Source organism: Lipophrys pholis (assembly GCF_963383615.2).
Source record: "Lipophrys pholis genome assembly, chromosome: 17".
In the NCBI taxonomy this organism is placed as follows: Eukaryota; Metazoa; Chordata; class Actinopteri; order Blenniiformes; family Blenniidae; genus Lipophrys; species Lipophrys pholis.
The window spans coordinates 7,709,042-7,736,946 of NC_137643.1; the positions used below are offsets into that span (position 1 = coordinate 7,709,042).

At 43.0% G+C, this 27,905-nt stretch overlaps 1 protein-coding gene across 1 annotated transcript in view; it reads right to left on the reverse strand.

The window, feature by feature from the left end:
- The window catches only part of LOC308122720 (dolichyl-diphosphooligosaccharide--protein glycosyltransferase subunit STT3B), a 96,416-nt gene that overhangs the window by 18,119 nt on the left and 50,392 nt on the right, over positions 1 to 27,905 (reverse strand). The window contains exons 4-7 of the mRNA XM_080484743.1: positions 16,979 to 17,044; positions 8,014 to 8,113; positions 5,486 to 5,584; positions 3,065 to 3,211 (exon numbers count right to left, since the gene is read on the reverse strand). Coding sequence (XP_080340869.1) covers positions 3,065 to 3,211; positions 5,486 to 5,584; positions 8,014 to 8,113; positions 16,979 to 17,044 — 412 coding nt within the window. The remainder of the gene's footprint in view (positions 1 to 3,064; positions 3,212 to 5,485; positions 5,585 to 8,013; positions 8,114 to 16,978; positions 17,045 to 27,905) is intronic.

Genomic DNA, 27,905 nt, shown 5'->3' on the forward strand with positions numbered 1-27,905 from the left:
TGCTTAATGGAATGCGTTTCTTTGGTGTGCAGACTTTGTAAACGGAAACATATTTGCCTCCGTGCGGACAGTTTCTTATGTAATGTGCAGAAGATGTATTCACATTGAAGTATTGGTGTGTGGAGGCAAATTCCAACAGGAACCCGAGAGAATACGTAAACCTTGTGTTTACTTTAATAACTATGTATACATAATACATCCAGGGTACTGGATCGTTCTCAACTTGAGTGCAGCTTTCTTCACAACATTAAGGTCAAAACTGTATTTCACAACCATGTCTTTAAGAGAGAAAGGAATTTTCAACAAAGCATTCGTAACGAGCAAAACCAGTTTTCTTTTGGATCATTTTGGGGGGGAAAAACACAGGATCATTAAAAACTCCATGAAATGGGTGTAAAGAACGCAGAGCAACCGCAGAGACGTGAAAGGTAAGTCAGACATTGTTGTCTTAAAGGAGACAAAGTTGTGTGGTGGTTTGGAGGACTTCTGCTCTAACAGTCAGGCGCTAAATCAGACGTGTAGATCCAGAAGGAAGCAGCCAAAATGTGGTCTTTGGAGCTTCATTTGGTTTCTGCGGGGAAACTCGCACGACGATCGTATACTTGTGTTTGCGCAGCCTTCAAATAAAACATAACGTCGATTCAACCGGAGACAAATGAAATCAATAAACAGCAACAACACATGAAACTGAAACACTGAAATGATTAAGATGATAAATAATAAACACAGGAAAGGAGATACCAAAGAGCTCGTCGGCTCCTATCTTACAGTCTTGCTGAAGCCAACAGGGGAACCGTTTGTGGTAACACACCGTTTCACAACAAGGGGAAAAAGTGGGGTGTTTACAAAAGAGAGAACTGTGTGGCGGAAAGGCATTTTCCGAGCAACGCTTCCAAAATACAAAACTTGCGTGACCTTACGATACGTCGGGATTCTGAATGCGTCTCCCCCTCGGTCCAAACACTGCTCAAGCTCTCCTCTTACACTTTATACATACATCTTTTAAAACGGGTGTATTTCCAAACACAAATTGCGTAAGGCAACGATTTTCTCCATAATTCATCCATCATTTTAACATTTTATCAAACTTTAGGGTTTCACAATTGATCCCAGCTGACGATGGGTGGAGGCAGGTTACATCATGGAAAAACCACACGCGTGTCTGACGTTTCCGTGTGAAAATTTACGACGTTTAAAGTCAAACCAGCACGTTTTTTTTGAAAACAGCTCTCAGAGTGCAAACTTTTCAAAAAATGGCCCTGCCTCCACACAAACAGGGAAAAACATTTGGGAAAGAGTCGGCGCTTACGAATGTGTGGCACAGGTTGCTGCAAATAGTTTTAAAGTGCGTGTATGAGCAGATTAACAACAGTGGGGGAAAAAAAATTAAAATTAAAAATTCCAGAGTGCTTGTGTTTCTCTGTTGCGCCAACATTTACATTCACTGGCATTTACTGCACCCGCACACATGCATGTTGTGGTCTGGCATGAGAACCTTTTATTTACCGTTTGTTCAGAGATCACAGTGTTTCCGTCTGCAGGCCGCTGCATCTGTCCTCCTGAATCAAACGCCTCACCAGGAGACAACTAACATCAATAACCTGCAACTGAAACCCTGAGCGTTGCGCCGCGGCCACACACGCGCGTGTGAGATAATGAAGAGAAACATTAACAGCGACAAAGTTCGACCAGGTGGTCGCACTAATTGGGAGTTCGACCGGTCCAGTCAAACCACGTCACAGACTCACGCGAAAAGCCACTCGGGTAAAGAACAGTCCTCAACAAGTTCTCCGATGTGCGTGGCTGCAAGCATCCGTATGGGTTTGGATTTGTTTATCGTCTGACAAACAGAGCGCTGATTAGCAGCCCGCTGGGGAGGGCTCCAGGTCAGACCATCAGGGGATAGTAGATGAGTACACTAACTTCTGGCCAAAAATAAATATATTTTTGAATAAAAAGGGAAACAAGTATAATATGGCTGAAATTCCAGATCTGGATCAGTGTCAGAACATAGACGACTGATCCTTCCACAAAAGGAGAGTTATTCACCATATCTCAGCCAAATGCGGAGCAGCTTATTCCATATTATGCTAATTCAATGACACATAGACAGACAGGAGTGAATTCATTACCATCCTCCGTGTTATTATCTGTAAATTACAATCTTATTAGGACGAAATTAGACATTCAAACTGCACAAGGACATGCCACATCTGCATTGTTATGTTTGATTTGCATGTGTGATTTCACAACACCGCAGCATTTTTATTTATTTATTTATTTTTAAACAAAAACATCACGGCAGACTTTACGTGAATCAAATGTTACATTTCTCGGGTTGTGCTCACAAATTTCTGTTGTCGACGACCTAATTTCTCAGATGGTACACGATGAAACTGCAGGCTTGGCTTTCATGGAAAATGTCATTATTATTATTATTATTATTAATATGATATCTGTTGTGCTGTTGTGGGTGATGAAGAGGAAACACAGCTGAGAAAACTGGAAAAAAGTCTGTGTTTATCGGCAGGTATTAAACAAAAGCTGTTTGGTGGTGGTGCATTCATTAAAGCACGATTTCGGTTTCTCTTCCATTCAAATTGGGACTTTTTCTGATATTGGCCCATGCTGAATTAGCTGTTTGTTTATGTTGTGTAAAATACATACTGAATAATGAGAAGTCCCCTCGTCCGCCAAGTCGAGTTGCTGACTGATGATAACTGCTTATGAGAGCGGCTCCAGCCAATGATTTTTTTTCTATATATATTTTTTTAACTCTAAATGAATCTTTTGAGAATTTTTTTTTTCCCAATTAATTTGGCCTATAAACTGCCAGCAAAATGTCTGACGCAGAGTCCCAGAGCACCAGCTGATGTCTCAATGTGAATGTTTCATCTGACTTTCAGAAAGCTCGACGGCGGAGTCACAGTGAGGTGAGGCTGCCATGAAAACTCTCGGGTTCGACTTTGCCGGATGTAAAGAGCCACGTTGAGCACTTTTATGTCGACAATGAGCGGCTGGGTTTGTCGGTGTGTGTGTGAAGTGTGTATCTGGGCGTACAGACCTGTGTATGTGAGATAGATTACGGTGAGGAAGACCACGCAGGCGGCGAGAGAGACCCCGAGGAAGAAAAGTGTCTGAAACTCCTGTCTGGTCAGCCTGTCCTTCAGGTACTGCAGGAAAGCGTAGGCCTGGAGCAGCGCGAACACACCTGAGAGGAGAGGCAGAGGCAAATGAAAAGAGAGTGAGTAAACACAGCTGAATATTTGAGGAGGCTCTGATTGATGCCGCGTCCTGCAGGGTACAAAGCGGGGTTTGCGTGGTTAAGAAGCTCTGTTGTCGTCCTGGCAGGATCCTCCACAAAGCGGCGTGCGATACCCCCTTCGGCTGTTTGCCGGGAAGTGAAAGACAAATACCGCAGGACGACAGATTTCAAATGCATGAGACAGATCTGTGTAAATAAGCTTCTCTCGTTCCCTTCCCCTTCGGTCACACTTCTCTCCTCCATCCAATTTGCTTTCCTCAGAGCCGTTCTTTCTCTCTCTCTTTGTTTGGTGGATTCAGGATACAGTTTTTGAAAAGCGAGGGTTTCTCTCCCCCCCCCCCCCCCCCCCCCATCACCCAACATCCTTTAACGGACCTTTTGTGAATTCTTCCGACTCCTCCGCGATCCGCCCACCCACAGGAGGTGTCGCCCACTTCCAAGGTTAAAGCCTCTAACCGTCTCCCGGAGAGCTGCCATTGTGCCAACATGCTTGTCACTCCCTGCCACTCCGCTCTACTGCCTCAGGGGCTGACATCTCCACGGTACTGACAAGTCCGTGGCTTTGGTCGCTGCTGCCCCCCCCCCCCCCCCCCCCGCCCCATACACCCCCCGCTATGCTTCATGAACGCAACCGCCAGATGTTGCAAGCAGATGCTACGCAGACAACATAAAAAATAAAAAGAAAACACTTGCAGAGAAGAAGTCATGTTTCTTTTTTTGGGGGGCTGCTACATTCTTCCAAGGCTCCCATATCGCTGTTTGTGTTGCAGCCGCCCAGGAAAACAGGGACACTTCAATGTGCACCTGCTGCGGTGTTCAGTGAATCCCTCAAGAAGAAAAAAACGACGCTGCTTTCCTAAAGCTGCCGACAGCTGTAAATGAATGCAACAATCCTCCGTGTACGCACGCACCCATCCATGCTGTCAGGCAGCAGATGGGCACACTCTTGAGAAGTGATACTCAACAAGCTTTAATAAACTAACCACAAGCCAAAATGAAAAGAACTTAAAGTTCTGAGCCCATATTGGGCGACATGCGAAGCTGGTTGCTTCTTTCTGTCTCGTTGGATGTATTCTTGATGTTCTCCTGCAGACAGAGCGTCGGGTATCAAGCCACTGTACAGCGTCACACCTTCACCAGATGGAGGACGGCAGTCAGCCTTAACCTTCTCCACCCGGTGTTTTGTGGCAGGTTGGATAAACAAACAATTTATGCACCCTGTGTGTCCTTGTACTGGGAAAAAAAAAACGGAAAAAAAAAAAAAAACCAGACAGTCTGCTCAATTACTTTGTGTGACTTGTAAAGAGAAGATTCTATAGAGAGCTGAGATGAAAGCAATTTCAAAGCAATTCAAGGTCAGAGATGTCTGTGTTGGTTGACACAAATTCAACATCTCGCCTCGGCTGAATAGTTTGTTTAGGTTAGATCGCAGAAAAAGATTTTCATTCACTCATAAAAATATTAATAAGAGCTGCCTCGAGCACAAATAAATTCCACTTGTGTGATTACACACCGAAAACATGATTACATGAGTCTGCATTAAAAATATTTGCTCAAAATGGTTAAAAAAAAAAAGAAAAAGAAAAAGAAAAAGAAAAACGTTAAATTAAGCTCTCAAGAGTTGCCAAATCTCGTTTGGCAACTCTGAGCTCTACTGAATTATACAGGAAGCGAAGCTCCAACACAGCGAGAGAGAGAAAAAGAAGCTGCAATATTTCTTCAAGGGCAAAACAACATGATCAGTTCATTAAGGGATGGTGGTCGATCATCAGAGGCGGTGAGCAGCACACGGAGCTGATTAAGGCAAATCAAATTGTTTGGTTGAAACAAATATTACTTGAATATTCGTTTAGAAAACTGAACAGACAGACACAGGAAGAACAGTCGAAATATGGTTTCTTTACACGTGTACATTGCTACCTCCAAACGTTGTACTGCCTTCTTTGTAGTTTTTACTGGTCGAACATGAGCTAAATTGCACAACACTGCCCCACAGGTCATCAGTGGTATTACTACGAAGAGCCTTCGGCAGGTATATTCAGCTGATTGTGACTTTTGGGAATGATTTGAGGAACATCTTGGAATATGAATAACATTTTCCAGAGATTGCTGCCTGCATTGTCGGATAAACCGAAATTTGTGGTGAATTTTCTCGTAGGAAACCTGCTCTTCCCGGGGAGAATGTCGGTTCGGCCACACCGCAGCGAGGGCGGGACTTACCGGCAGCAGCCATGTGCTCGCTGGTCCTGATTGGCTGGAAGCCGACGAAAGGGACCTGCATCGACAGTACGAGCCCCACGATGTAGAAGGTGCTGTAAGCTGTGAAATGAAAAACACAACAAACACAATATATTTAATGAGAACCTGTACATGAAAGGGCAGACATCCAAACAATCAAAATAAAGCGGAGAAACACTGTCGTGCGCCTTCACTCCAGTTTGGAACCCACTCAGGGAAATCTACCTCTGTAGAGGTATTTAAAGTCTATTGATTTTCACTGTTGTACCTCAGAGGCAGTAAATATAAAATAGCTCATCTAATGTCATTTACTGAGAAAATGGGAGCTGGCTCGGCACAGTGTGGCGGGGAGGCCTGGAGTGAGACGACGGTGCTGAGAACAGTGAAACTCCCACCTTTGTAGCTGGGGGGAACCGATTCGCAGACGCACCAGCTTAATTAAGATTTCATACTCTTCCTGAAGAGTGTGCCTCTTTTTTGAAGTAGTTTTGACCGCCCTCAGCAATCTCTTCTTCACACAGCTGCTATTGACTCAAGACAGAGCGAGATGAATTGAGAGGGAACACAGACTGCGAGGCGTTTTATTAAACAAGGACTTTCTATTTTTCTTTTTTGTGTGTTGCTTAGTTGTGACGGAGACACCTGGCTCTGGAAACAAGACGGGGTATATGAGGCGTGGAGGGAAGGCGCAGAGCAGAGCAGGTGCCTGAACGCCTCCTCTGACGTCTGAATCTGTGCACGCGCATCTTTCATTTGCAGGAGGACGCCGGCTGATCCTCGGGCTGCGAAGCAGGAACATTTCCCAGCTCATCTCACAGCCCGGCTTTGTGGAGCCGGGTTTGGAGATGGAGCCGAGGCAGGTCAGAGCCCCTTCACGATGAAGAGGACGTTATTCATCTCCAAAAGCTCTCAGAGACTATGCTTTGTCGTTACTGCGAGTGCGACAGATAATCATGCAGAGATGATACTTGACATAGTATCATTCATTTTGACCACATCAGGAGAGTCTGCCGCTGGGTAATGGCTCAACTTGATGTGTGGATGGATGAAGGGGACTGAAGAATCGCAGAGCTGCAGCGTGCTCGGTGAAAATGCAATGCTCTGTGCGATTTTCTTATTTTATTTCAACATTATTCCACCAGGTGTCTCATTAAGATGAAGATCTGTTTTGCAAGGTAGCAGCCAGAGCAAAATCACAATTACAATATCCTAAGAACCTACAGACATGTATAGATGTATAAACCACAATGAAATGGTACAATAAAACACAGGACAGATAATCAGGCATAGCCGGCTGGCGAGAGAAACATTACTCCTCCACAAACTATTCATGATATTCTCAACCTGGTTGCGATAACAAGCAAAAGTTGCATTAAACAAACGATTTCCATCACTACTTGAATTCTTTAACCACAGTCAAAAAAAATAAAAGTTGAGGGTTATAAATCAATTTGGCAGATTCGATTACCGAGGGGCAAATCTTTTCAGAGTGCAGACCATTACCGACATGAAAATGATAATTCCATTTTTTTCCAAGAGAAACAAGGATAAAAATAAGAATAGAAGCTGATTTGCAGCGCAAAGGAGACGCATCCTTAACATCGTACCACGCAACTTCTCTTCGCCGTTTGTTTACTGTATCATTTTCTACAGTGCAGCTTCAAACTGAAAACCTCTGAACTATGGATGAACATAATTATGGTACATCAGAATGTCTTTTATAGATTCTTTAAAGATACTTTAAATAAATCTCAATTAACAGGTGAGTCTTGTGAAGAGTGAACGCCTTGTCAATGTGTTTGAGACACATCGGCTGAAGTGTGCAGAAGCGGGGTTGGTACACAGTGAACAGTCCTTTTTCATTGCTGTTCTAATCCTGCGATTACGGAAAGTACTGTGAAAATACAGCGGGAGCTCGCTACCTCATGGCTGGAGAAGATCAACAGCATGAACGACATATTAGGAGCTCGTGAAAACATGCAGAGGGTTTTGCCAGCAGGTGGTTAATGGTGGCCACAGGTGCTTCCTTCCACCAAAACCAAGCTAAAATGTGAATTGTGATGAGATTTGACAGTTTAATGTAATCTGGAGATATTTTCATGATGCATTGAGATAAGTTGACAGAATTTTGGCAACCCGAGCAGTCAAAAATGACAAAAAAACTAATAAAAAATAAAGCCTGTGGTCAAATAAACAACGGATATTGACGACTGAATGATAAATAAAATTATAGATGGATGGATGATGTTAGGTAGCAGGTGGCTGTATTCATTGTTGAGTGGGTGTGTGGAAGTCGGCACAGTGTGAGCATAGGAATGAGGCTAGAGGGCGTTTGAACTCGTTTCAGATTCAAACGCAGAGGCGACGACGTCGGGGAGACGCCGAGGGAAAACGAGTGAGAACACGGGCTCCGTTTCAGCTGCCGCCGAGTGTGGGGGAGTTTCAAATATCAAGTCGCATGCTGAAAGTTAGCGTCGGCTTTAATAAGTCATGCGCCGCGTGCGCCTCACCGATGTAGACTCTCCTGCTGTAGCGTTGCATCAGCAGCAGCACAAACACATGCAGGGGAATCAGGTTGATGATGAACACGTAGCCTCCCCACGCCGACACCTGGGAAACACACAGAGAGAGAGAAACGTCAGGAAGTGTTTTGTTGATATCGGAAGCAGACATGATCAATTGTTCTTCGAGAGGTGGTGTCCCCCTCCTCCTCCCCCCCTCCCAGCGTCCCTGCAGCGTTTTCCTGTTAAAATGCTACAAATTGGCCTTGGAGGAGGGACGTCAGCTCTGCATCGATGAGGGAAGCTAATCGAAACCACGTCCGGCTGAGACACAAACGCTTGGTGACGAACAGCAACAACACGCAGAATCTTTGCGGGAAAAGACTTTTCTTCTTGTATTTGATTTGTCAGATTTCTGTTACTGCGAATAGCGTATTTATGGACCATAGGAGCTGATCAAGCATGTGACTTCAGGTTTGCAGCCTCACACCACAATGATCAAGTTTTAGTCCCTGGTAATGTGTGATGAAATCAGGCTGCTGGACATTTCTCATTCAGCCATTTTTCCAATTACTCCGATAATCTGCCACCAATTGTTTCGTCTTCAAAATGCCTGAAATTTGTGCTGAAAATGTTTCTCCAAACCCCTGGTATTTCTTTAATCATTGTGCGTCTTCAAGGTATTTGCTTGGTTGAATGCCAAACCTTCAACTGTTTTCCACATGAGATATTACTGTTTACAGCCGTTTGGATCCATTCGACCATCCAATGCGTTCTTCAAGCCTTGGGGGTAGAACATGCAAACTCCAGAGCCAGACTTGAGCCTAAAACGTTCTCATTATTCTCATATTGAGCTTCTATTGGGATTCAAACGGCATAAAAAGTGATTCTTCTGAAGCTATTTAGACGCTTCAAATTTTAATGATGCCTAAATATTAAATATTCTTCATATACGGTCTGCAAACGTTACAAGCATCACTTATAGTTTTGCACAAAAAGCTAATTCATCATTTGAAGTTATCATCATACGTTTAAAAATAAATTACTAATTTAATTCTAAAAGACACGGTGGGGAAACGGCATCCCCCAGAATCCTAGATTTTTACTTCTGAAGCTTCTTGCCCCACACAGTTTGAAAACCTCTGTCAAATACCATGAATAGACTCATTTAAACGATGTAAAGTCTTATTACTTATCACCATTAGATATAAGCAGGCAGCCATGAAAACCTGACATATATAGAATCTATAAAAAACCAGACAATCAACTTGAGATGCACCGATAACTTTAAAAGCACCACTAAAATCCCACCTCAACCATTTCCGTGGCCCGCTAAGCGTCGCATTAGTGGATGTGGACGAGTGGGCCATAAAAACGACTCCGCTAAAAACATGGCTGACAACTTTTCAAATGCGTGCTCTTGTCTACAGGAAAAAGGGCAAATGGGAGCAGTGAGAGCACTCCTCAGAAAGACACAAGAGTGCTGGAGGAAAGAGACAAAGAATCCAGAGAGAGCACGGCAGAGGGAAAGGTAGGGAATTAAACAGCAGAGAATACATATACACAAACTGTTGGAGCTTTTATCCACAACAGCTTGTCAAAAGGGGCCTCATTGCACCTGCTAAGAACGATGAAGAGTATTCATTATTTAAAAAAAAAAAAAAACAGCCCGTCATGTCGAATTGATAAAAACATTAATATCCCACATTAAGGCAGAGTGAAAGGGAAAAAAAATAAAAAAATCTAAATAAGTTCCTCGCCGGTGCAATTATCTTTTGGCAGTCATTTGCATCTGTTCTTTCAGATGGTGACAGCCAATTAGTAGCATGTGAACCGTAACTTGAATGAATACCAGCTACGACTTCAATTTAAGACTCATTTTCAGTGTTGACACAAGGACGGCTGATAAAGTCAGTGATGCTGACTGACTGCAAACTAATTGAAAACACAACATTGAGGGAGCAGCTGCACAACTCAACTAAATACACCGTGTCTTATTTTTTTGTGATTGAGCATGAGAAAACTCAGGAAAAGTGAAGATGCAGAATAGGAGTGAGAGGAAGTGTGGAGGAGTATTTAAAAAAAATAAAAAATAAAAAAATAATTTGGCCCATGTACTTAAATCATCTCATACACACCGTCATCTACCGTCTGAATGTCTTTTTTCCCCCCTCTCCAACATGTGGATTAGCACAGCCTTCTGTGGAGTTTAAAAACACAACCACCTGCGATTCTGAGAGGTGAACCTAATAAAAGAGGTCTTTAAAATATTGATCCTTCCGAGCGAGACTCCCCGACATTAGTGAGGAGCATTATCGACTCAGAAGTTAGAAAACGTTTTTTCAAAGGGTTGTCATTAACCTCTGATGGAGGGGAGGGAGGGGCTGAAGGTTCGGTGGAGGGAGTTGGAGAATAGCGAGTGAAAGAATTCTCATGGTGGTTAAGAATTCACACTTTATTCCCTTTCACAGACGATAGATCTCTGACCGCTGAGCAGACATGATGCAGTATAAAACTGAGGGCATCTGGAGCAGTGACGGGCTGGATTGTTCCATCACCATCTCAGCTGGCCGATACGTCCAAGTGTCCTTGGGAAAGACACAGAAGTTGCGACTCGCCCTCCGTTGCTCATTTCAAAGGCTGCAGCAGCTAAACGGCGCTTTGTCCAGCAGTCATGTTTCCATGACGACTGTTACGGACCATGGTGTTTTGTCTTTTTATTACTGCATTGTTATTCGGACCTACTGAAAGCCCCTCTCCACGAGGCGATCGATGAACACCGGATACTTTATTCCTCTTCTGCTCATCGGACTACGGGAACCATCGCAGTTCAAATTGGTGGCGAAGGTGGAGATGTATCTCTACCAGCCATAAAGGTGTCAAATCAGCAGCAGGAATTTCTCTACTCCGCACATTAATTACAGTCTGCAGTGACGATACAGTCCTTCTGAGGCATCCGGTGTTTTAAAAGCGCTGCATCCCCGCTGCCTTCACACTTGGGTTGAATCACAGCAGGGCTCGTATAGAAGTAGAAGAGAACTGATTAACAAACAGATCCGTTCCGTTGGTTTACTGCACACCCGGCAACTTTCACATTTCCACAAATGTACTGCACTGATGGCAACAGCAATCTTATTTATTGTTTAAACTGGACCAAACCTCAAAAAAGTGAAAATTATTGCAACTATTCTGGGCAACACGTCTGAATTCATGTTATTAAAGCATCTAATGAAATTCCTGTGATCCGACCCACAGGCAGAAACACAAACAACAAACTGAATACAAACTATAAAATCGCCTTTTCTAACCGCTCTAGTGCTTTTCTCGAGACTGCAGCTCAGTTGATAGAAATGTTGACTAAGTCATTGCAGGGGCACCAGTCAGCTCAAAGTCAGACCAATGTTTAAAAACACTTCTGTCATGTGATCGCTTGAGCACATCATCTTGCTCGCCCAGAACCTGATGTTTGGTCACTCTTCCCTCAGTTTGATTTCTGATTGATGTCCTCAGCTCGCCAAGTTTCACAAAGACGTTCTTCTTGTGGTTTTTTTTCGACCTGCATGTGTTTAGCAGCTGAAGTTCAGAATTCTCCCGCAAAATCCTGGATGCGGCATTCATAGCAGAGTTGTTTGGAAAAAGTCCTTGATTCACAAGGTTGGAGGGGCAATTTCCATCTCTGCCTATCCCTGAGGGTCCTTGGGGAAGATTATGGACCCCAAATTGCTCCCAATTGAAAGCTCAAACACTGCAGAGCAGTCGTCACCATCAGCGTCTGGATGCATGAATGTGACTGATCATGTCAAGAGCACTGGAATAGCTGAACTCCCCCCAAATTTGCTAAATACGTCTAATCACCAAACACAAAATGTGAAAGCTGGATTATCATCACCATTTATCTCGATTTACATATTTTCTTGTTTTGCCTCATGTACACATTTAATATGCTGAAGGCTTGGCTGGTAAAAAATCATAATCACAATAATCCAACAAGCGCAATTCGCTGAAAAAAAAAAAAAAAAAAACAATTGCTGTGGAAGTTTAGTGGGAAATATTTGTCAAGCCAGTTGTTTAATTAGCTTTTCGTGTACATACATGTTGTTGCCAGTGTCAACGCAACCAGAAGAGATGCAGCGCAAATGTAAACACAGCTGAAAGCCATGCTAGAAGCGCTGTGTTTCTTTCTGCTGAACAAAGCCAGCAGCTCAATTAGAGCACGGTGATGGTAATAACGTCGTTGACATGCTGACATGGCCCAGGTACAATTTTAATCTGAATCCAAATGGTGAAACAAGCAACTGAATGTGTATGCAATTCTTCACGCCAGACCACGAGTACAGATGAATAAATTCTCATTCAGTTCTGTCCAGTGCAAATTAGAGTGAGAAATATGTTATCAATATGACAGAGTTGAAATCGGTGTCCACGATTCAGCACAAACAACTTGACTGCCATTTTGCTTCGAATTTCAAGTGCACAATGAACAAGAATGGGTCAACATGGCCTTCTAGTCACAGTAAAAGACCTTGTAAAAATGAATGCTTGCATCAGAATCCATTGCTGTGTGTGTGCGTGTGTGTGTGAGATCCACTGTTTGAAATTACGGCTCAAACATTCTGCCCTTCATTCGAGTGACAGGGTTAACAGCAGAGGGCAGGAATCAGAAAATGTTCAGAGCCAAGTCAATGGGCTGTTATCGCTCAGCATTTCAGACCAGGCTTATCTGATGACCACGAGGCCACTCTGAAGAGGATCCAGAGAACCCGGCAAGCAACAGGGAGGCTTTACTCTGTGTACCTGTGCATGTGCAGGGCCATGCCTCCACTTTCTTTGGACTTTTGGAAAGTCACATAGAATTCTGTGGTCCAAGATGCATTGGGTACGTATACTGTAGGTATTGTACAGTTTGTATGGAAAAGTATACAGTTGGGTTACGGTTCCGCTGTTGATTGTGATAGTTTGGAAACAGGAATACATGCCAAACACTACATTTACACACTTTTAAAAAAATGCTGCATTGAGCCAATAAAAAACGAACTTGAAAAAATCCAAGTCAATCTCCTGCATGTTTACAGAGCAGTCCAGCTTGAATGGGACTCAAACTAGTACTGAAAGAATCGAAGGCCACAGACCATTGTTGTAGAAGCTTCCTGGTGGCTGCAATCATTTATCATTTAAAAAAAGTAAAGAACAAGGATCAATTCCTTCGGACAAACAGGATTACTGAGTCGAAGATCCACCGAGTTGCTTTTCAGTTGCGTGTCTTAAAGTTCTTAATTTTCCATTTTACTGAGAACTTCAAACATGATGAAAACTGCTGGAGTTTGTTTTTAAAACAGATACAGAGACACACTCACGTCATGCAGTTTGTGTGGTCTGTGATGTGGCAGGTCAACCTGCATACTGACTAAAAAGCTAAAAGTGTGGGTCTGTATAGATCGCCACCTATTGTTCTGGAGGTGAAATGATTTCAACAAAGAATGTATTACAGTGCTGCACATGTATACTGTGACAAAGACAACAGCTTAAGAAACAGCCTAGAAGATGCCATGTAAAGAGAAATATTATGCTAAGTAATTTATCAGGAAAATCTTTGTGACGTTTTCACATTCAAATTCAAACTGCATTTGTAGACTATCTACTGACAACGTCAATCAAGAAAGGAACCAGGCCCCCTCCACTTTAACATAATTAAATACGTAAATCTCCAGAATCAAATGCCACTCTGACATTGATTTCACGGGCCCTTTGAGGTTAAGGTGCGGGGCTTGCCAATCCAGTTTGTCAATGTGAGGCTTCAACAAAAAAAAAGAGCTTTAAGTGTGTGTGGGTGTGTGTGTGTGGGTGCATGCACGCCTGCTCGCAAATGTTTCCAGCAGACACGCTCTTGTTTGGTGTCGTGATCATTTATCAGGGATGAAAATGAGTGTTCTTCTGTTACTATTTACATGGCCTTCTTCAATACCAGCCATGACTTTCTGGATGATTAAGACTTCGAGGGGGTTTGAAATTCTTCGACTACATATCATCTATGCCTGGAAAATGTGGCAGCCTAACTTCAAATTACACCATCACAAAAAGTCCAGACTGTCTGCTTGGATTTAAAGTGGATTTCAATCCAGCCTCGGAAGTTTATTCTCATGTGCATCGGATGCAATACAGGTTTTGTATAGATTTTGAGAACATCATGCAATTACAAATGTGCTTTCATATCCGTGTCTGCAATTCCAGCCACAAGTTGAATGACCTCATACTGGGACCAGATTATATTCATCTTGAAGGTTTGAAGATAACATTTTGGACGTGTACAAAATTATATGATTCTTAGAATTTTTTTAATGTACCAGGGACGATTTCAATACTGATATTATGTGTTATGCATTAGTTTCCATCATGCCCTTACAGAGTGTTAGTTGCTATGTGGGTTTCTATCATTGTTCACTGCTCAGACCTACTAATCTTTCAGATGACCCCACACAGGAAGTTTGTTTAAGTAGCGTCCCAATGTGCTTCCTTGTATGAAGAAGAGCGGCAGTGCTTAAAAAGGTCACCAAGGGGTGGTAGTATACTGCATATAAGATTACTTTAAAAATACTTATTCTAGCCTATGGACTCGACTTTTGACAGCCTGACAGTTTTCTCTTCAGTATCAGCCATGCTTTCAAGTGCATTCAGTCTCCAAGGGGGCAGAAAGGTTTACAATGGATCATTTTTGCTCCATATCATTATGTCTGCCTGCGTACGATGCTGATCACTCCGGGCTACATCCTGTGCAAACGCTACAGCTCATTCGTACCACGAGAAGATTTTGTTCCATTTGCAGCGTAATGAAATCACAACACTGCCGGTGATTCTACACAACTGGAAACTGATCCACTTATTCCAGACCAAAATATCCCAACTAAGAGGTAGACCTCTTATTAATCAAAAGATCTTTTGACCTGACGTTACGGTTTCCTCTGCTGCAGGGGAGTGTGGGATGGTTTCACTTTGGGGCTGTGCTGCTCATCTGTGCTCTCTCCTGCTTTTCCCCTTCACTCCACCCTCACCCTGGAGGCTTGAAAGGAGGATGTTGTGCAGCTACCAGAGAGGTTTTCCGTGGCTCTCGTCCATCAGTGTGTCCAACTGCACTGATCCTCTTCTTAATCTCGTCCTTCTCTGTCCTCTCTCGCTCTCTCTCTCTCTCTCTCTCTCCTGATTAGTCCAACATCCAGCCAGGGGATCTCTCCCGCTCTGCCTCTGCATCTGCCTCACAAGTGTCGCATTCAATTACGTCCTGAGGGAAAATGTAGCCTGGGCTATATCCTGATTAAATTGACAACACAAGGTGATAGGGTGGTCAAGACTGAGGCCGGATAAAACCTGGGTGCGCGATACTTTGTGTGCCAGAACCGAGGGAGACAGTGAGGGACTTGATGGTGTTAATGGAGACTCACAAAGCTGGTTTGTTGTTCTCTGCTACATGTCTATAGATTTCGGTGGGCTGCAGGGACAGCACAGACACGTACACTTCACATCGGGAAGGAGACGGCGAGCATGAGTGAAGAAGAAGTTGTAGTAATGAGAACCAAACTGAAGTGTGGAGACTGGCTGTTCCCTTTGCAGGCACCATGGAAGTTATACATCATGATGTATTTCTCACCATCCCTTTGTCCCCTTTATCATTTCACATCCTTCTATCCCTTTGTCTCTGTCCGTCTCGGTTCTGTTTTGTCTCCACCTCTATTTATCTTCCTCCTCTCTTTACTCTTCGGTCCTTTCTGGCCCTGCTTTGGATGCAGTGGGATCGATGGAGCTGGATTCCGCTAATCTGTTTCATTTGACATCTGTCTCACAGCCGGCCACAGAGATTTAGCCGGGAATGAGCAAGAAGCTGGAGATTTTCATAGGGGGCACATGCTCTCAAACAAATCTTATACACACGCACACAATCCGTGGAAGAGTGCCCGGAGTGTCTTTTTATCTTATCTTTCATCAGCCCCCTGATAGGCTTGTGCCTGGCTTTATGAATAATGCACAAAACACTCGCTCAACTCCCCCTCCCAATTTCCAGACACTGCCATGTCAATGCCGGTATCATCTCACAGGCACGGGATTATCATTGAGACTGGTAACAACTATATGATCATTTCAAATTGTAGCACCGAGAGGCAAAGTCTGACCTCTTTTGTCCTTTGGTCTGCTCAAGTTAATGTACCTAGACATTGTTTGGATGCAGTTTTAGAGAAAAGTCAGGTCATAGACTTTAGCAGAGTCAGCGAGAGTCGACCTCCTAGTAAGAAGAGAAATCACATGACGAAGAGTTTCCTGAGGCGCAGTGTTTATCTCGAGTGGACAAAAAAAAAGTGTATATATATATATATATATATATACTAGATATTTATTTAAATTTTACTTCATAATTGTTGGTGAATGGTACAAAAAGTAAACCCTCACTATCAGGGGTCCATGAACAAGTAAGTCAACCAAAAAGACATGACATCAAACAATTTAAGCAAAAATGGATGATTATGTCTCCAACAAACATTCATGTATTTGAATATATTTTCCTTGAAATAAACTTATTAACACAGTAATTTAGTCATTTTAACCGACACCCAGTCCAATGATTAAAAATCTGCTTGCACACTATAACGTAAGTGGGTCAGAGTAGGCGACATGTGGCCCTTGGGCTGCTACTTGCCCAAACCTGGCTCCTGGTAACGGTGCATTACTTAAACAAGACAAAAAAAACAACAACAACAATGTTCTGGTGTCATCCTCTGATGTTTTCCTGAATGTATTCCATTCCAATCAATATTAAACACAGAAAAGGTCTGAAACATTCACATCTTTATAGACGAATCAATCCATGGACAAGCCGAAGAACTCATTTCCGTCAAAGCTTCCTTGTAAGTGAATAAATCTGTCTTCAGTCAGCATGAACCTGTCGACAGACAGAATGTATTCAGTGTGTTTGTGTCTCAGTGCTCCTTACCATGTAGAAATAGGACAGGCAGCATCCAATGGTCCAGAATACCGAGCCTGTCTTCACCGATTTCACCTAAAACAAAAAGAGATGGAAAGAAGCAGTTTATTTAAGAGCCACATCAGTATATTTGCTGTATATAAACCAGAATACAAGCTGCACATTTTCTGTAAAAAAAAAAGGAAAAAAAAGACAATTTTCCCTTTAATAAAATCAAGGCATTTCCTCTTATTTTTTTTAGGTTGCCTAAATATCATCTGATAATTAGAGCTGATACAGAAAAGCCAGCTGTGGAGAGAGAGCCAGAGGATGAGATTCAGACGGAACCAGTGGCAACAACTTGTAAACAAGCACCTTCTTCTGAGCCACGGGCTGATAAAGTGTACGCATTAACATTTGAAAACACACATTTACATGCCTGCATGTACACAACTGCGCGCACACACCCGACTGGGGAGGCATTTAATGGTGACCTTTCCGATAATCAAACTCGGGAGTCCCTGTGAGACTGAGGGTGGGAAACATCGTCAGGAAGCTTTATTGCATTCAGCGCCGCCTGAGGAGGAAAGTCACTGATTACTGGACCATGGTGGTCACACCATGCCTCAATAACACAGCCGCAAGCAAACCGCCGAGTCAGCCAATCAATCACCTGAGCGCGTTGTTTTGCCTTTCAGCTGGAGGTGCATCGACATAACAACCAACAGTCCTGGAGCACTTGTTTCCCTTTGCGTACGTTACAGTGTGATGATCTGATTTGCATTTGTTGCCATTCGGGAATGGAACTTACTTTTGTTTGTGGAAGAAGGAAATGCAGCTCTGCTTAGGCTGGCGTGACAGCACAATTAAGCCGCTCTCAGATGAGATATTTTGTCTTCAGGGGAGATAGGTTGGTTTTAATATTACATGCCCAGATCATTGATTTCAATCCCATCCGGAGCTCACGTCTGTCTGGGTCCCCCTCCCCCTCCCCCACGCCTCAGTGATAATTACAGTCTCAGCTACCTGTTGCTTTTCTGCAAGCTGAACGAGTCTGTAAGTTAGGCGTAGCAGGAGAGCACTTTGCTTTCAAGTGTTTGAGTTTCTCTACAAAGATATATGGTCACAGATATTCACTAAGTCAGCACACAGTGTGAGAACTTAAATTAAAACCAACTGTATTTAAAGGCATCCAAGTAGACCAAACATCATTGACATGACTACAGAAAAGGCAAAGATTAACGTCACGTGACCACAAACACCCATGTTATATTACAGGTTACTATTATATTGCATCGGCTTTCTGTCAACAGAACTGCCAAGCATTTACAATGTTGTAGGAATCAATTTTCATTCACCTGAAATCAAAGCTTGGTCGAATTTCAGACGGCAGTTGATTTTGTATGACTGAAAAGTACTTTCTTCTTCACATTAACCTTGGATTGAATACAGTGGACAGATTTATTCAACTACAGAATAACAAAGCAACATTATCTAACGTTTATAAAAACCAGACCTGAGCATTGCTCAGCCGTTTGGCCGTCCTTGACCGGCCCATGACGGGACAATTAGAATTTATGGTTCAAACAAGAGTAGTGCATTTGATCCCATAAAACTGATTTGCTTTTATTGAAAAGGAAGACGCATTTTCCAGTACATACTTGAGAGCACATCTTTGCTATGCTTAATCACTACAATCAGCCAAACATAGAAAAAAGTCAAAGAATTTACCTGATGCGGCGCCGGAGCAGAAGCATAATACTTGGCAAAAATGAGTAAATATTAAACTTTGTCCCTTCACACTAGCAATAGACATTTGGCCCTCTCTGAAAAACGAATTACCCACCAATGTTTAAGCAACGTTTTGAAAGTGATGTCCGTTTACACGGAGATGCAGAAGCGCTGAAAACAAGGTATTTTTCTGTAGGTCCACTAGTAGGTGCCGTTTGTTTTTGTAATGAAACCACACACACGTGTACAGAGAACAATACGCAATAAACATCAAGAATGACGAGTACATGGACATTCATATGGACAGACGACCAAGTTTGTCTAATACTGGTGAGTCAACTAAAACAACAAGGTCCTGGGAGAATATCTACTGGGTGTCATGACACTCTGGTGTCCGCCAATATTGTTTTTGTCCGTTTACAGGCGCACGTGCAGATAAACTATTTCGTCCAGCCGTGGTGCACATGCTCAGAAGCAACGCTTCAGAAAAGGAGTGGTTTCTTTGGTCTATATGGAGACGGAGCATTTTCAAAGAGTTCCGTTATCCCCCATATATATAGAGAGATGAGGTCGTAGAGTTTTCAAAAAGTTCCACCATGGCAGCCTTTTTCAAATAATTAAATTTTCAGTGGCCGAGCACTGTTGTCATGTAAATGGCCACCCAAAACTTTTTCCGTTTTCATTTGTGAATGTCATCTAAACTGAGTCTTAGTAAGTAGCGAGAAAGTTATAAAAGTACTAAAATACCCCACAACGGCCTTTTATTGGATGGCCATTAGTTTTTGATTTATATCATGCTGTTACCGAGTTTGTTCTCGCATTTTCTCTTGTGGCATTGTATGGAAACCTTCCTCTTTAAAAACAGACTCTTGTCAATAGTATTCTAAAATGATGAAGTCAAGTGGTTGCTGTGCTTAGACCCGGTTGCAGTGGTTGGCCAGTTCCATCAATAGGGATGAACCCAAGCCCCCGTCCTTGAGCCAGTGAGTTCTAGTACCTTCCATCTGATACAGCTTTGTCCCTGCTGCCGTTTCTCTTAAATAAGCCTGAGCACATGTCTAGCTTTTTCATTCTATGTATTAAAATCTACCACCTCATTATTTACCTATTTAGTTTTATCTCTTGGGAGCCCAGCTTGTGTTTATTCCTCATATATTCTTTGTTCCAAGCATCCCGCTCCTAACAGGCTTTTATATTGGCATTCTAATGGATTTCTATTGTATTTTTATTCCGCTCTCAACTCTTGATTTTATTTGGCTTTTAAGAACCTGACATCTTGCTCTTAACAAGTTTTATATTGGGATTTTAATGGTCTTTTAAACTGAACTCTTAATCAGCCTATAAGTCGCTGTCACGATGAGAAATCCTGCTCATTTCTTTATTGTTAAACCGTTTGTTCCTCTGTACTTGTTCGGTCTTTTTTAAAGGTCTGCATGTTTGTAGATTTCCTCTGCTGCTACTGCACAACAAATCTGCCCAAGGAAATAAACGGACACCTTGACATTGACTTGTCAAAGAAATTGAAAATATGTTATGTTCACTCTTGTACATTTGTACAATCTAACGTGATCTAGGACTCAGGTTCAGGAGGTTGTCTCAACACTGAAATGACAACAATGTTGGTACAGTTTGGCATGATAAGAATGGGGGGGGGGGGGGGGGGGGGGACGTAAAAGTGTACTGGGACTAGTTGACCTCTTGCACTGGATCACAACAGGTCGTATCTGTCATCGAACAAAGTGGCTGACCAGCATCGTGTACGCGGCTACAGGCTGTGCCACCAGAACACCCGGACATGCTCCACGCTCGGTGTTTGTTTCCATTGTTTAAGACCGACAACAAACATCTCAGCGGAACAGGCAAACAAGAGTCACCGTGTTCTCCTCGGATAATATTCCCACTCAAGCTGGGCCAAAGCTAGCGTGCAGCCTTGTGTTGTCCATTCAGCGGGCGCAGGGGCGGCGTTCAGCTGGTGCCTCAGTAACCCCTCCTCCAGGCGCCCTCCAGGCCGCCGCTCCCTTTGTGAAGACTTAGAAGTCACACTGTGTGATACCAGTCCAGCTAATTAAATGTGAGCCGAGAGAAAGAGTGGAATTACTGTTACAACAATGTAAGCATGGCGCACGGGGTTAGAGCGAGAGAGGCTGTGAAACCCAGTGTGTGTGTGTGTGTGTGTGTGTGTGTGTGTGTGTGTGTGTGTGTGTGTGTGTGTGTGTGTGTGTGTGTGTGTGTGTGTGTGTGTGTGTGTGTGTGTGTGTGTGTGTGTGTACACTTTACAAAGACTTATGGAGTTAAAAAGAGCAGCTCTCCTGTGTATGAGGGGATTCAATTATAGATTATGGAAAGTGTGTGCGTGTTGGGGTACACACACACACACTAAGAGTGCGGAGCTGAATGGGTTATTAGCGGATAAAAATGAAGGAGTTGGATAATGAAGATCGGGTTGAGACTTGAGAGCATGACACAATTTTTGCCACGCGGAGGAGAGGACGGAGCTGAGGAGACATGGATGAGGGTGGAAGAAATGAACGAATGACCAATAAAGAGACACAGGAAGGGAGAGAACCAGGTGGGAAGAACAGGAAAGGGGAGGCTGACAGCAAAACACGGCGAGACAAAGGAAGACAAAGGCAATTAAAGGAAGACGAGATGGAGGAGGAAAAAAAAAGAGAGGAGGAAAGGAAGACGCAAAGACAAATGTGAGTAAATGAGACTGATAATAGGAAGCAGTGGAGCATGGCTGGGATGATTGTTTTTCAGGGTCCTTGCCAAATAGAACAGAGCACGAGTGGTGGTATGGGCGCAGAGGGGGGAGTTTTTTTTTTTTTTTTCCTTTTCATTTTTTGTTGCTCTGCTGATGACACATCACCTTAAGAGGCGGCGATGGCTGCCGCAAGGAACACCTGCCTCCTCTGGAGATGCATTGTCCACACACACACACGAGATGACAAGAGGCCATTACAATGATGCAGAAACAAGCAGATGTCTCTAACACACCCTGATACACACGCCAAGGTGAGACAAATAGTTATGCCACAGTTTTTGGACAAGCGTCAAAGACATAAATGGCGATGCTGAAATCTTCAGTGACCCATTTCAACATTTCCAAACAATTCCCGGACGCTGAATTCAGCAGAGAAAAAGTCAACTGTGACTGAAGAATGTAAAAACGATATAGTAAATGCACGACGCGTCATATTTTAAAGCAAGAGTCCTCAGAGAGTAGTTGGGTCGACACATTCTGACTGATCCGACATCATTTACCCAGAGACTTTGTGATTTTACCCAGTCAAAGATGGTAATGCAGTTCATTACAGCAATGATCATGCAGGGTAATTTTCCACTTACTTATCGAAGGTAATAGAACATATTGCGATGGATGGAACACATTGCTAATTCAAAATCTCAACTTCTCAAAAATATCTTAGACAGTATTTCCATGGACCATGTATAAATCATGCTAAAGTTTGACCATTTCTCTTTAAGATGAAAGTATTCATTTCAATTAAGATTTTAGTTTAGTCACCAGGACCATCCCGAGCAAACAGAGAACCGTGGTATCATACAAGAAAGGGGGAATATCTGATGTTAATGCAGTTCATCCAGATTCAGTGCAGAGCCACAAGCTCACCTCAAATTCACCTCCTGCAAAATTCACTCGACTACAGCTCTCTGCTGAGTTTGCAGTCCTTATTGTCCGACTCATCTCAACTCAATTTTGTGCTTTTCGTCGTCTTCCTTGCCTTTTCTGTAAAAATTTTCTCACGAAATGAACACAGCCAACCCGTGGTTGTCTTTTTGTCGCGGTGCTCTGTGAAGGGTTCGGCTTCGTCATCCCATTATTGTCTGACGTTTGATGTTTGCTTGTGGATTTTATTTCCACTCCCTTCAAAATGTGCTTCTCTCCGAGTTGGACTTTTGTCATTCAGTACAATATTAGCTTCTGTTCCCACTCTTAAATTGCCCAGTGGAAAACACTTTCCTTGAAATGTAATTTAAAAAAAAAAATCTCTGCAGTGCCTGTAACATTGTGTTCCCTCCTAAGCGCTAAAAGGGGTTCATTTTCTGTGTGGATTATATTTTTTCTCATACATAATTTTCTATGTAAAAGCTTGTATACACACACGCGTGTGCACACAGAAGCCGAGTATGTTTGGTTTGCAGATATTCACTGTATGTTTGAGGAAGTCTGCTCTCCCAGCGAGTGGAATTTCACCGTGCTGAGCCAAACGCAGCCGGCGGTGTTGTATCAGGGCTTAAACTGTAGACACAAAAGAGGTGCTCGGGCAGCCACCTGGATACTAAACTGCAGGTCAATGCCAGATCAGTGACAGAGAACCCGCTCAAAAAAAAAAAAAAAAGGCTGCAGACCTCCCCGCGAGCACACACTAGTGGAGTGACTCATACTACCTTGAAATCACATGTGGAGGTGCACCCATGCATGATTTGACAAAGCGACATAAAACTGGGACGCTTGAATCCTTGGATGGATAAAAGGCCCGCTCCGAGCCAGCGGCGACTCCACTGCCAAGCTTGTTACACTGTGACAAACAGCGGCGAGGCATAGCATGACGAAATACCTGCATCACTACTTCTGCCTGATAGAATGCCTGCAATGCGCGGCGTGCCTTTACACTGGAGCATAACGCCGGAGCGACGCCTTGAAGGTGAAATGGAAATCGGACAGATAGCCTATGAGTGACTATTATCACTCAGGAGGGCCTGTGGCCAGCAGAGCGAGGGCTGATGCCTGATACCGAGCCGCCCTTGGATGAGGGGCGGCCGGTAATATCAGTTTTCCTTCTAATTAGCCTTTCTAACACTCTGTGTCACTGCTATTCACCAAATAAACCGTATGACAAGACATTTGTACCTCTGTAGGATATTTCCATAGCAAATTTATATTACACACATTTGCATTTTTCCCCCCCAACAACAAGAAATTGCCAGCTGCATGGTGGCTCAGCCAAACAACCGGTTGAAATTGACATTCATGTCAGACCAGACTTGTGTAAAATGAAGATGAAAGGACGGGATGAATATGGATAAAGCTGGAAAGAAGTTGCTGTACAATACTGGTGATTCAAAGTCATTTTCAACTCAACAGCACAACAGTTTAATTCTGACACCAACGTCATCTCTGTGAAGATGTCAATAAGATGGACAACAGGGACAATTTTAAAGCTCAGTTAATGCCAAGTGGCATGCATTTAGATCAGCAATGTCTTATTTGAGAATAGTGAATGTTCAAGTGAGAGTAAATGAAGAATGGGTGATGTATGTTTCTGGACTGTGGTATTATACTGGAATACCTGGAGAACACCAGACTCTAACCTACGACCCCCTCCCTGTGAGGCGAGAGTGCACTGCTATGTAGCCTCGGAAAATAAAACATTTATTCTAAGAATTGTTTCTTGTGCATTAAGTATTCATTTACTCCGCATCAGCAAGTTTCCACATGTAAATGCTTGTAGTCTCATTTATAAAAGTGGTGCATTCCTGACATATACGGCCAGGGAAGAGTTCTTGCAGTACATTATGTCCTTGGAATAACCTTTAACCTTTTGGGTATTAAACTTTATGAATACATCGCGGTTGTGTACTTAAGCCCACAGGCCTAACCGTAACGTGACCCTGTTTTTGTTTCCAGCCGGTGGTGGTCTTTCTGTGTGAGGCGTGCACGTTCTCCCTGTGCACGAGTGGCTTTTCTTTGACAAAATGGATTCTTTCCACAATCAGAAGACAAGCGTCATGTGAGCTGGTAGAAATAGACAGACTTTATACGTGCCACTGCTAATCCATTCCTTTAACAATTCACTACAATGAGTGGACAAAGTTCCTCAGTCATGGCCACAGAGACCTTGGTGTGTAATTAAATGCAATCTGTTCATCCACACGGGGAAGCAAACATTCGTGCCACGTGTGGGAAAACTTGCACTGAGGCACAAAAAGGCATCATCTTAGCTAAAACTGGATCTTAAATTGACTGTGATAATGGAGGCAGATTAATCTAAATTGCAGGCCTTAATTCAACATGGAAAACATGATGAAACACTGTGCTTAAGGCTATCATCTTGTAACGGCTCATTTCATATAGTTACCAACTCTGAATATGTATATTCACCGACATTAACCAACAAGACGTTTCGTCTTAAGCTTAATTTGTACGGCCATCATTATGCGCGCACACACACGGGAGACGGGAAACATCAAATACTAACCTGCGTTTCCATGTTTCCTAATTAAACATCTGCTATGATGAGGAGAAATATGCCTTTGCATTCGCGGTGAGGATAGGTGCGGCTCCGCGGTATTACAGGATGCTGTGCAGTAATTGACTCGCCCGACAATCGGCTGCAACAGAACATTTCTGCTGACTGCTGATCTGCTGCGCTGCCACCAATTATACATCTGCGTAATTGTGCAGGTCTTGCAGGACTCACACTGTTTTAAGCTGTAAGAGAATCCCCCCCCCCGCCCCACGTCTGATCTGGTATATAGCACTAACCCCTCTATTTGGCATGTTTCTGAGTCTCCACTAGGTTGGATGTGAATCAGCTACATGGACAGAACCAGAGGAGCAGACAGTCGATAACAGACATCTGGCCAATATGCACAAATCACCTCGGGCTTCCATGTAATTGCAGCATTTTATCATGTAGTAATCTCTCGTCGGTAATACCAAAGCTATTGCAGATTAAAAGGGAAGAAAACCAGGAAATCAATTTTTTATTATTTACTTTTATCACTTTTCTTCTTATCGTCCGTCTTTGAAGCTTGACGCTGAAGATGTTGGCTAATGACGGCAGCTTCCACTTTGTCCCATCCAAACTGAAAAACGTATGTGTACAGCCCAAATGGAACACAAAATAAAAAATAAAAAAACTGGAGTGATAAGGTAGCATACAAACTTTGCAGGCAGCCTTGTAGTAGTCGATGGTTTTAATCAATGAGAACTGTGAAAGTCACTCGGTTTAGTCTTTGGCTTTTTCCTCTTTCACAGCGATGAAATTTACATTATCAAATCTGGGCTCGGCTAAAGTGCCTGGCCATTTTCATCGGACACCTGCTCCACCACGGGTTCATTGTGCATGTGTGCCGATTGCTGGGCTAGAACCTGCTTTTTTTATGTATTCCAGCTCCGCTGGCAACTCCATTATTAGGAAATCACCCTCACTGGGATGACAAGGCACTGAATGAATAGAACGGATGTCCATTGTGTCGTCATGATAGGCACTGATATTCACACATTCAGGGAATCTGCACAGGCTGCATGAACCTCGACGGTTAGTTTGTCATTTTCCTCTTACCACAAATATAAAAGATCCACTTTTTCATAGTTCCCCTCTTACTCGCATCCGTTTGACCGCAGAGCCCCAGATAAAGGCATGACATGAAGAAAATGTAAAAAGAGGTACAGCATAGCATTGTTTCCGATTACACTGATCTAAATTATGATGGGATTGGAGGTGGTGGTGTAAAACTGTTCATGATCCCATCACAGTCTGTGTAAACGGCACATCGGATTGCTTCCCACTGTCGGGGCTTTAAGTGCACGGCTGTTACGCGACGTCAACATGTGGCGCTTCATACACGGAGTGAGAAAAATGGCTGGATGGGGGATTCAATGCTGGGATCTCAAAAATAAATAGCTTTGTATTTGTTTCTCCCTGATCAGACTCCTTAAGCTCGATTACTCTAGAAAACAAATCCATCTTCAATACTGGCAGGCTTCTGGGTTAAGCCGGATGTGGGATCGGGTGCACATATCACGGTCTCATGGGATTGCTACAACCCAGTGACCGAATTGGAAACTGATCACTTTATTATTCATGTAAACGAGACCATCTGATCTCTCAAAGGGAGAAAATTCATTCAAAATGACAAATAAAGTCACTATAGTTCATTATAGTTCAATGGAAAGATAATAAATGTAATCTGATTCCTGGTTTTCATATCAAATCTACAGGTGAAACATCTTTAAGGTACAGGAAACAGCGTTAAAAGAACTTAAGTTGGCAGAGGAAATTAAAAACACAACCCTATGATACGATACAACCCTATGAAGAAGGTTTGTATCGATGACAACCTCTAGAAAAGGATAAATAGTGGTGTCTAAGAGAAAATCACTCCCAAACCATTCAATGTATCAAATATTAAAAATGGGCCGGTCGCTAGAAAATGGGGACTATCCTTGTAGGAAGGTAGAACGTTCCTGAGCTTGCATATCTAAATGGAAGCCATCATGTCCAGCTATGCACTCTGTAAGAAACCGGCGTCATCACCATCACTCCCAGGGTAAAATGAAGACAAGACTCCATCACCAGGAACAAAAACCAGCAGTAATCCCAAATAACTTTCAAACTTCCCAACTGGAAAGTGGTACTTTCCCATTCTCTAACTGCATGCTTACAGTTCCATGAACACACAAGTTTTTATAGCAGGTTTAAAGTGAATAACACCTGCACCAAGGGGTTTATACACTAATGTTTACCATTTCCAAATATTAATATACACATTTTTTAATTTAGGCATGATGGCTCACTTTTACATTAAATCCCTTTCTGCACAGCTCTAAACCTACCCCTAGGGGAACAAGTGCCCCCATTTATTCAACACTGACCCACATTATTCCACTTTCAATCGCTTTCATTCGCTCTCTGTTAATTCACATATCTGCCAGCACCTTAACATTCAATTCATAATACATCATTTTATTAAAATTGCCATTACTGTCAAACAAGCTCTGATGTCAGGTGAAAAGTGGTTTAACAGCAAGAGCAACACTCTTGTTTTCATCGTTCTTGGAAGCTGAATACATATTAAAAATATTTTATGTAGAAAAAGTGAGGGGGGGGGGGGGGGGGGGGGGGCAGTCGAGCATGTATAGCTCAATACAGAAGGAATAAAAACATAATTTTCAAGGTCAACTTCAATATCAAGGTAGAACGGGATGCCGATAAAACTTGTTGCAAAGCAGAGCTCCTCTTTCCACACAGGCAGATCCTTTCATAGCGCGGTAGCTGCGAGGCAGATGCTGATGCAACTGAAAGGAGTGGACGGACTGAAGCAAAGTCTCAGCTTGAAAAGGTCCGGTCCTTCCACCTACCCAGGAAAAACTATTTCAAAAATGTGTCGCAACGTGGCAAATGTTCAAATAACCTTCTGTATTTGTGCGAGGGACTGCTTTGATTGGGTGAGGGTTTGCTGTGCAGCACAAGGATAA